This window comes from Hemicordylus capensis, chromosome 4, assembly GCF_027244095.1.
Source record: "Hemicordylus capensis ecotype Gifberg chromosome 4, rHemCap1.1.pri, whole genome shotgun sequence".
NCBI classification, from domain to species: Eukaryota; Metazoa; Chordata; class Lepidosauria; order Squamata; family Cordylidae; genus Hemicordylus; species Hemicordylus capensis.
In genome coordinates this window covers 55,330,774-55,341,377 of record NC_069660.1, presented here as the reverse complement: position 1 = coordinate 55,341,377, position 10,604 = coordinate 55,330,774, and the positions used below count along the sequence as shown (strand labels likewise).

Genomic DNA, 10,604 nt, shown 5'->3' with positions numbered 1-10,604 from the left:
GAGGTATCCTGCTGCCCCAAATGCTTATTAAAAAAACACGTCCCAGCAGGGGAAAAGCAGCGGGAGGGGTAAGTACACCCCCACCGCCCTTAAAGGAACCCCCACCTCAGTGCCGGACCACAGCTCTGCGGTTCCATGCACATCCCTATTAATTAGGGCAGAAATACCTTTTAGAGCTGGCTGAATTCAACAGGGGGATATTCTACAAGTATAGGCCTGGGGTGCTTCCAGGGCACTTTACAGATTACATGCTACATTCAATAGGGGGACATTCTACAAGCATGGGCCTGGGGTGCTTCCAGGGCACTTTCCAGATTACATGCTACAACAGGGGTAAAATTCTTCAGTTTGACAGGATCATATTGAAAATGACCCCCAGAATCTCAAACTCCTACAATGGGAAAATACAGCTATTTTTCTGCAATGGACTTACAACATAATCAGGAGATCTGTAGTTACCCTGTTATAGGGTTTAATCTGGAAAGAATCCTGACGCCGATATATTCCAATATCAGCTCAAATTACCTTTTTATTCTAACTTGGAAATCAAAACAGTTATTTCAGAGTTGTTTCACAAATTGCCAGCAGATGGCACTATGCATATAACATGTACCTCCTTCTGTGGAATCCTATGAATTTTTCTGCAGTAATTTGTGCTGATGTTGACTGGCAGGCTGGTGAACTCCAGGGCTCAGCCAATCAGCACACAAGGTGGGTGGGACCTAGAGAGCCGTTGTGAGGAAGAAAGGAATTCTGTTAGAAAAAGCTAGGTGGAAGGTTCACAGGAGGACATGTGGCCATGGAAGTTGGCTGCAGGAGAATGACTGCAGATCTTTGAAAGATAGGAGGGCAGGAAGCTTGAATTCTCATTTGGTGTGTTCAAGGAAAGGAAGCCTGGGCTTTTTCTTCAGGAAGATTAGTTTAGGGGAAAGTTTGTTTAGTTAGACTTTGCATTAGAAACTTATGTTTATTTGGTGTGCGTGCTTTTGTATATTCCTGATACTGTTCTATTATTGTTTACCTGTAACATAATTAAAATAAGAACCACTAGCCTACACCCATCCTACTTAGAGCATTGAAAAAGATTCTATAAACATTTAAGCATGCATAAAGACAACCTATTTTGGTAACTTACTAAGTATTTTTAACTGTGTTTAAAAGCTGAGAAAGCCTCAGATGGAAACAGTCTGTAGTAATTTAATAAAACTGGTTGTTTTTTTTTGGTTTGTTTTTTAAAAATCTTTTTACAAGCCTCTCCAAGTTGGTTTTTAACTGGGGGAGGGGGATTCCTCTGGTGTAATCATGTCCTCAAACAAAGAGAAGCTATCAGTTTTCTCACCATATGCAGGCTTGCACGTGGAAGATTTTTGCACTTGCCCAAGAGCAAAATAAGGGGAGTTTCCCCTGGGATTCAACTACAAGCCCAGAGAGGTGCAAACTCGGTCGATAAGAGGGGTGGTAGTGGCGGCAGCATCTTGAACCTACCCATAATACAGAATTAGTTTTAGAAGAAGCCTAGCCAGGCAGCTCAGCAGGGATGATTCAGCATTTCTTTCCCTCACGTGAGCTTGCTCTGAGACAAAGGGGCCCTTTCAGGGAAAAGTAGAGGTGTAAGAAATACTGTCAACAGAGCATCTACAGACAGTGGGGGGAAAGACGCAATACACAAAAAAGTACATTTTATTTGAATCAGTTCCTGTAGGAACTTGGGTTTATTACAGTTCTGTTACTGTACACACAGTTTTGGTTTCATTTATACATTACAGATATGGCTATATCCAGAATGAGCAATACTGGCTGCAAAACACAAAAGGCACCACACTGAAAAGAGACCAGCACTGTCAGGCACACAAGGTCTGAAGGAATATGTTTCCATGGCAATGAAGAAAGAGTGCACATTTTCCATTTTTAAGAAGTGTGTGTAGTGGTGTGACTGGTATTAAAGCTGGGTTACATACCCTAGGGGGCTAAATTAACCTGACCACTTCCCAAAGGTGGGTGAAAATACCAGAATCTTAGGAGCATTAAAGGTTATTTCCCCCACTGTTTTGATCAAGTGCAATCCTTTTAAGTGCTGACACATACTGCAAATGAACATGTAGCTCAGCTTCCTCTTATCAAGCATCTGGTTCTGTATGAGCTGCAGGACACTCAAAAGGGCACTGCGGCAGAAAGCCAGGTCAGTCAATAATTTTAACACATTTGACCAAGGAACCAAACCATTATCCCCTTTGTGTTTGGAATCCACTTGTTACAGTATGAGCCTATAAAAGCTTACTCAGCAATAAGTTCCATTGAGTTCAATGTTACTTCCTCTCAAGTAAGTATACACAGGATTTCATTCTTAGGCTGTGATCCTAGGCACCCTTCCTAGGGAATAACTCAGTGGGATTCCATTCAGAATAAACATGAACGTGGTAAGGTTGTTGGGCTCACACAACTGGAAAGTATTCTGCAGACACACCCATCATTTTGAAACATCACAGGCACAGCTGACAGCGCATAACAAATGCAGAGGCCTCAGTTCAGGATATGAATTCTGAAATGGAATTACACAAGTTTTCTTTTTGGTCTGGCACACCTTGAGCACTGCAAGAAAAAAAGAGTTCTCAGGGTCCCTCACCAGCATCCTTCAGACACAGGCAATCCGCACAGATGTGTGGTCTGTACAGTTGTATTTGGCTATATAGCAGAGAAAGACCAACCCAGTACACCAGTACTCTGCACTTCAAAGTTTCACAGGAATCTCCCTTCTTCAGGCATTTTCCCCACTCACTCCAAGGCTGCACAGTCTCATGTATTAAATCCAAGTCCATTTGCTACATGTAAACATACGGTAAACCTCCTCCGGCTGCATGTGACAGGTCCCCAGAAGCAAGAGTGACTGGAGTGAGTGGTGAGCAAATGTCATTATTTGTTACACTTGATTTTTAAAAGTGGCACAGATATTTGTCATTATAAACCCTAGGCAACCATTGTGACTGATATGCTACTCTGCAAATGGTGCACAGCATTGGTCTCTTCCATTTAGTGGCAACTACGAAGATGCATCAATATTTCCAAAGAGCAGGTAACATCAGACTGAGGTTAAATGAGGAAAACAATGCTTGGATGGATGTGGCCAAACATGGAAATTATGCATTCAGATAAGACCCCCATTTGTCTCCAACTCTACATTCACAGCAAACTGCTGTTGTAATACAATAATTCATTTTTCACACTGGTTTCATAGCAAACCAGATCAGCCCCTTTTAATTCCACCGTTTGGGAAACAAAGAAATCTTCTTGCTCCTGACTGAGATAAACTGACATTTTCTTGGCAAGTAAACACAACGTGTGTGTGTGTGTGTGTGAGGTAAATCCTCTAATGTAGTAGAGATGAGCTTGTAAATAGGCAAATCATGTGTATATATTCACAACATCTAACACGGGCAGAGGCTTGCAATGTAAAACCAACACAGCAAACAAGAACCAGATGTTCTTATTTTGCTTTTGATAACTGCAAACCACAAGGCTTCGCAATACATAAGGACAATCAACAGTTCATGAGAGAACATGGCTGAACCCAGGCCAATAGCAGAGAACCAGATAGGCCAGCAGGACAGATAAGGATGGACGGACAGCTCCAATGGGTTTCCTTTTCCAGTTTTAGGGGAAGTTTCCTTGTGCAGAGTATATGCAGTGCAGTATTGGGAGACACCAGTTCCTGGAGTCATATTTTCTGTCTTAGTTCATTCATCCTTCTAAAGGTATCAACTAAGTCCTTGGACTGCTTTCAGCAGACATCTTTTATAAAGGGGAGGGCGAAGGAAAAATTTCTTCAGGCCAAGCAGCATAAACAGGGATACTTCACATAGTTAACTGAATCCCCCTTTGCAGCCCAGTTCTATAGAAAAGCAGAAGCCCAGTTTCTCCCAGTAATACTCCAGTTGGAGTAGGAGGACTGTCGAGCAAGAATTCCACTCAGATTCAATGTGCTTTCTTCCAGTTGCTTGAAGCTTCTCTGAGCTGAATTCCAATAATCCTGTTGCAGCAACAGGCAATGCAACCCGTTATTACGGACAGCTGGCAACTTAAAACCACTCTTAGCAGCAATTCTCCACCTGACTTCTCACTTCTTTTGTAGGAACTTAATTTTATTACCTGCAAGGAAAACAACATACAATTGAAACTGACAAGGTTATTTATTATTATTTTTAATTATTATTTTTACATTTATATCCTGCTCTTCCTCCAAGGAGCCCAGAGCGGTGTACTACATACTTGAGTTTCTCTTTCACAACAACCCTGTGAAGTAGGTTAGGCTGAGAGAGAAGTGACTGGCCCAGAGTCACCCAGCTAGTTTCATGGTTGAATGGGGATTTGAACTTGGGTCTCCCCGGTCCTAGTCCAGCACTCTAGCCACTACACCACGCTGGCCCTCTTATTTATTCATGCATACTCTTCATCACCATGTGTGAAGCAGCTGACAAATAAATGATTTTTAAAAAAACATTGGCCTCCATACTGCCAACCCAAGAAACAGGTGTGTTTGCTGCTTCCAAGGCACTGTAAAGGAAGCGCATACTGCTTCCAGTGGCAAGGCTGCTGCATGCTTACTAAGCAGTGCATAAATGCAATAGTACCATAACTACTGCATTTACACACTCTTTAATAGGCACACAGCAGCCCCCCACCCCCCTGGAACCAGCATGGCTGTTCTTTACAGCGGCTTGGAAACAGCTGGCGCCAGTGTTCCCTCTAACAGGGAATCCCAGATGTTGTTGACTATAACTCTTAGAATCCCCAAGCAAAAGCCATTGCAGCTGGGGATTCTGGGAGTTGTAGTCAACAACATCTGGGAATCCCTGTTAGAGGGAACACTGTTATCATCTGCTCTTTTCTGTGCTGTAAGTCTGTAGGCAGATATATAGTTAGAGGGAACACTGGCTGGTGCGCCAGTTGCTTGAATCGGTGGCTTGCTGTGTAGTGTTGGGGCCATTAAGTGCAACTTCTTAAACTGGGATCCAAAGAACCACACAGCTTATTATTCTACATGCCCAAAGGAACTTTGGGCTTGTATTTCTCACAGCAACCCTCAACTATGCCACATGGCAAACTAATTTTGAAACCCGGGTGCTTTCCCAATTAGACCCTGCAACAGGGTCATGACGTATCTCAGAAATGTGCTTCCACACTTCCTGAGTTGAGACACAGCAGTCCCTACATGGACAGCAGGGTGCTTTTCACATTTCCAATGTCTTGTTTCAAATTTAATTGCTGCAATATAGAGCGAGGTCGTCGTATTTCCAGCATTAAAAAGTTGCTGTTTTGGGGGGTTGTTAGTTTCCACAAGACTGCTCCCCCTGCTGTTTATGTTTTGAATGTGACTTGTCTGAAGAGAGACATTTTGCTGCTGTTGAGCAGCTAGCCTGGAAAGCACCCAGGGGGACTTCTAAACGCAGTTTCTAATATGTCACAAGGTGTGTGTCTCCTATTTAATGGAGTTGGGGGGAATAAACAATCTTATGCTTAATATCCTATCCTTAATATCAGAACCAAACACATTCACTTAGAGAAAAATATATTTCTTCAAAATGGAGTTGATATCTATGCAATGCAATCCTATGAATGTTTATTCAGAAGTAAGTCCCTTTGAGTTCGATGGAACTTATTGCCAAGTAACTGATTGCAGGACTGCAGCCTAAAATGATTTAATCTGTTCTGAGCAAATTCACGATTTGCTCCTGAATGTTACCTGGTTACTTAGAAAGTCATTGAAGCTATTCACACAGGCATGCAAAACTGGGCTAAGGGAGCCCAGCCTGGTTTTGCATGCATATGTGAACCACCAGGATCAGGCCGATCCTGGTGGCACCAAGGCAGCAAACCCGCCTAAGTAGCCACCCTTTAAAACGGGGTTAAGGGAGCAAGCGCTTGATTGCTTGCAGCCACGGCTGCCAGACTGCGGGGAGCCTAGGGAGCCCCATGATGCACCACACACTCGCAGGGTGCATCATGGTACTTCCAGGGGCCAGGATGACACATCCTGACCCTCCCCACTGCCTGGGCACACGGGGAATCGTCTGGGCGTGTGGGGAGCACACCCAACACAGGAGGAGCAGTCGTCTGGGGGGAATGTAAGTATAACCCGCCTTCCCCGTAGGTCTGGAGCCCTTCTCACTACTTGTGAGAAGAGGCTCCTTATGTATCAAATGTTGGGATGTTATATGTTTGTCAGTCAACCCGGCTACTGCTGATGGTAGGTATAAAAAGCAAAGGCTGGGTTCAGACAAAACCAAACCATGGTTTGTGCTAACCGTAGTTAAGACCCCAAACCATGGTTTGAGCTTCTAGTCATAAATCAGGCAAATTATGCTCTAGAGCTGCTTGTCTGCTTTCATTTCCTATCTGCTGAGGACTCAGTTTCATAAGGTCATAGACTCACTCCCCGTATAAAGGTGCAAGCATCCTCTTTTGGTGGAGCAGTGGCTTCAGCAATGGTTCATCAAAGGCTTGTGAATTCGCACACAGGCCACCTTTGGACTTCAGGGGGAACCTGAGACAAACTCACCTCAGGTCTGCTCCCCATGACATTCAAATGATAGGAAGCACAGTTCCGATTCTTCCCCCAAACCTGGGAATGAATCCAATGTGTTGTCCGGTTTGTGCAGCTTGCACCAATTGGAGTTCAGTGTGGGACTATCCTCTCTTAAATGCAATTGGCTGCCACAGCTATCCTTCTTGCATTGGAAGAAGCCTGCACAGCCAGTTCCTCCCTCTTTGATGTCTCCCAGACCGCACTCCCATCTGGGAGTGTGCCGGAGGAATGGAGGCAAACTGCAGGTCTGTTTGACCCAGGGTTTGCCATTATGGCTGAATGTGAACTTGAGCCTGCCCAAAAACCATCGTTTGGGACCAATACACTAGAATATGAAACTATGGTTTGAACTATGGTTAGCACTCTTGTGGTTGCAAACCAACTTCAAACCATAGTTTATGAGTAGACAGCTACATAAATGACAAGCAGCCAGGGGAGCCCAGAGCAAAATGAAGCATTCCATTTACCCAGACTGCGAATGATTTTGTTCATTCCACTTGGCTCAGACTCTGGAATAGTCTCCAAATACTCCAAGGCACGGACTTCAAACAAGCCTAGAAAAGAGGAAGCATCAGTCAGACATTCACTTCTTTGCAGAATGCATTTGAAACAACCCAGAATTTCTTAAGGAAGTCTGGCACTGTCACCAGGCTCCAGTCATACATGTACTTAAGACCAATGAAAAGCTGAAGTAGGAAGTACCTGATTCCTGCTGAATATATAATATCTGGTTTGTGATGAAAATGTCTGTTTCCCAGCATATGTTTGGCATCTATTTTGCAAATTCTGCTTATTTGTTTTTGCATCCCATCTGCTCAGGACTCAGTTTCATAAGGTCAAAAATTCACTCCCATTATAATGGTACAAGCAGCCTCTTGAGGTGGAGCAGTGGCTTTAACTGTGGTTCATCAATGAATGAATGTATGAATTCACACATACTGGTCCCATTCACATGTAACGCCAAACTGGAGTTGAATGGGGCAGAGGTTGGAATGTGTGTATGTCCGAATGCATAAAACCTGTGGTTTTGTGGCAAAAGTAACCTGAAGTTTCCCTTGCCAAACTCTAGTTTGAACCTTTGTTTTGTAGCAAGTTTCACTGTTCCAGTCTGAGGGTTGAAGGCAGCAGCAGTATGGCAGCAGACGTTGCCATAACCAGGGTTTTGTGATGTTTATGGAACCGAATCATAGAAAGGGTGGCCCAGACCTGCCCAGGAATGCTCCCACTCCATGTCTGTTTGCTTCTCATTGGCCACCTCTCAGAGCACTTGCCCTGTCCCCATCTCCAAGCTCCTCAAGCCGTTGCTTGGCAACAGAGAGGCCACCTAGTCCCATCTCTAGCTTCTAAGTTTGTCAAAAGGGAAAAGTCACTTTCAGGGATGCCCACTTTCCACTGAGTCTCTTCTCTCTCCTGGTACCACCTGGACACATGGAGCAGTCACCACTCTTTGGGAGTATAAAAGGGTTGCCTGGAGAGGAGGGGGTCACAGTGTACAATTTATATTCTTTACACAGGAGAACGGGGGCCCCACATGTGGGGGCCCCTTGATTTGGATGGCCTATCTCATAAGAGCGCAATCTGACAGAAGACCAAAGCTTACTGAGCCTCTGGGTCTTCCAGAGTGGACTGGCCCTCTCTTGAGAGGGCTAATCTCTGGTCAGCAAGTGTGTGCTTGTGTGTTCCTGGACTGCTTGGCCAGGGTCTGCCATCACAAGAGTATCCTTGGTCAGAGTGGACCAGACCCCCGGATCCTTTACCCCCCTTCATATACATTTTCCTCCTGGGCAGTCATCATGATCCCTTCCCAGAGTAACAGAAAAATAGTGCCCCTCTGCAGCCCCCTGTTGTGCTCGAACGAGACTGTTTTGCTGTGGGGCTCTTACGAAGGGACTGGTACAACTGCTGTCAGGAGATGGGCTTAAATGCCATTTAAAGGGATTTAAATGCTCTTTCTCTGCTAAGGGTGGGCCATCCATTCCAAAAAGGCACAATCACATTTGGCACACCCCCTTAAAAATCATGGCCGATGGCTGCCCCCGTGCAGATGTTCCAATGTCCCACACTCTGGCACTGCAAGTGCTATCGAACTTGATAGGATGGAGTAGGGAGTGGCTCCCCTGCCCTGAAACTGGAGGTTGCCAAGCTAGAGTTGGATGAATGCCTGTGATGCGATTCACGTTACAAAAGCTAATATTGGGTTCTTCTACCCACAGTTTGCCATTATGTGTGAATGGGGTCACTGTAATGTGAACTCAAGCTTGCCCATAAACCATAGTTTGTTTGGGACCAATAAACTAGGATCTGAAATTATGGTTTGCAAGCACAGTTAGCACTGACTGTGGTTGTGAACCAAACTTCCTACCTAGGGGGTCGTACTCGGAAGGTGGTGCTGGGGGATGCCTGCTCCACCCCCTGACTTTTGGCCTATGGGGTGCCACAAGGATCTATTCTGCCCCCGACATGCTGTTTAACATTTACATGAAGCCCCTGGGAGAGGTCATTCGTACGTGTGGGCTGCAGTGCCATCAGTATGCTGATGACACCCAGCTCTACCTATCTTTTAAGTCGGCAGACACCAGGGAGGCAGTGGATGCTCTGAACCGGGGCTTGAAGGCTGTTCTGGATTGCATGGGGGCAAACAAGCTGAAACTTGATCCAGATAAAATGGAAGTGCTCTGGGTTGGTAGAACTGATCATCTGAGTAATGAGGTAAATCTGGTCTTTGAAGGCATCACGCTCCCCCTGAAAGATGAAGTCCGCAGCCTGGGGGTGCTTCTGGACCCAACACTGTCCTTGGAGGCGCAGCTGGCGGCAGTGTGCAGAAGCGCCTTTTACCAACTACGGCTGGTATGCCAGCTGCGACCCTACTTGGAGAAGTTGGACCTGACCTCAGTCACTCATGCGTTGGTAGCATCCAGTCTGGACTACTGCAATGTGCTCTATGTGGGGCTGCCCTTGAAGACTGTTCAGAAGCTTCAGCTGATTAGAATGCTGCCACAAGGATGCTTGTGGTTGCGAGTCACTTCACAAGTATTATAACCACCCTGCGTCAGCTTCATTGGCTACCAGTCCGCTTCCGGGCTAGATTCAAGGTGCTGGTATTGACCTTTAAAGCCCTACATGGCTTGGGGCTGGGGTACCTGTCGGACCACATTCGCCCATATGAATCTGCCAAGGCCCTCCAATAATAATCTCAGGCCCTGCTCATGACCCCACCATGAAAGGAGGTCCAGTTGGCGGGGACTAGAGGCAAGGCCTTTTCGCTTGTGGCCCCTCGGCTTTGGAACGCCCTCCTGAAGAGCTTCGCCATGCTCCCTCCCTCAGTGTTTTTTTAAAAAAACATCTTAAAACACAACTTTTTAAGAAGGCTTTTAAATATCATTATTATTGTGTTATATCTGGTAGGTTCTTTAGCTTTTTATAATTTTCAGTTGGAACCTAATAATTATTTGAACCTAATAATTGTTTTTAATCTGACTTTAATTTTTTTTTTTAATTACTACTTGTCTATCTTATTGTTGTAAGCCGCCCCGAGCAGTATTGCACTGGAGGGGCGGGGTATAAATATTTTAAATAAATAAACAAACAAACTTCAAACCATAGTTTATGGGTGTCCTTTGTAAAAGGTTTTGTGTTTTAAATGTGTTGTAAGCTAACATGGGGTACCTTAAATGGGAACAAAAGATAGCCGATAGGTATAAAGCAGGCCTGCTCAACTTAGTCCCACCCCCAGTTGTTTTTGGACTACAACTCCCACAATCCCCAGACACAGTGGCTAATAGCCAGGGATTATGGGAGCTGTAGGCCAGCATCTGCAGAAGGGCCAAAGTTAAGCAGCACTGGTATAAAGTAATCATCATAATCATCTAAAAGAAGGGAAGAAAGTATGGAGGTGACCAGGTCTCCATGTGAATACTCTCATATTCCAGGATGGAGAGAAGCATTCACACTCTTTCCCCCCTGTTGCCTCAGTAGCAAGCATAAATTTGAACTCTTCAGGTCTTTCCTGTTACTCTTCCCAGGC

The 10,604-nt window shown here is 45.0% G+C and overlaps 1 protein-coding gene across 6 annotated transcripts in view; it reads right to left on the bottom strand.

The window, feature by feature from the left end:
* Positions 1–1,662: 1,662 nt before the first annotated feature.
* The window catches only part of DENND2C (DENN domain containing 2C), a 76,530-nt gene continuing 67,588 nt past the window's right edge, over positions 1,663–10,604 (bottom strand). For all 6 annotated transcript variants that reach the window (XM_053249863.1, XM_053249861.1, XM_053249867.1 and 3 more), the window contains exons 18-19: positions 7,048–7,134; positions 1,663–4,143 (exon numbers count right to left, since the gene is read on the bottom strand). In XM_053249863.1, coding sequence (XP_053105838.1) covers positions 4,112–4,143; positions 7,048–7,134 — 119 coding nt within the window. In that variant the 3' untranslated portion in view covers positions 1,663–4,111. The remainder of the gene's footprint in view (positions 4,144–7,047; positions 7,135–10,604) is intronic.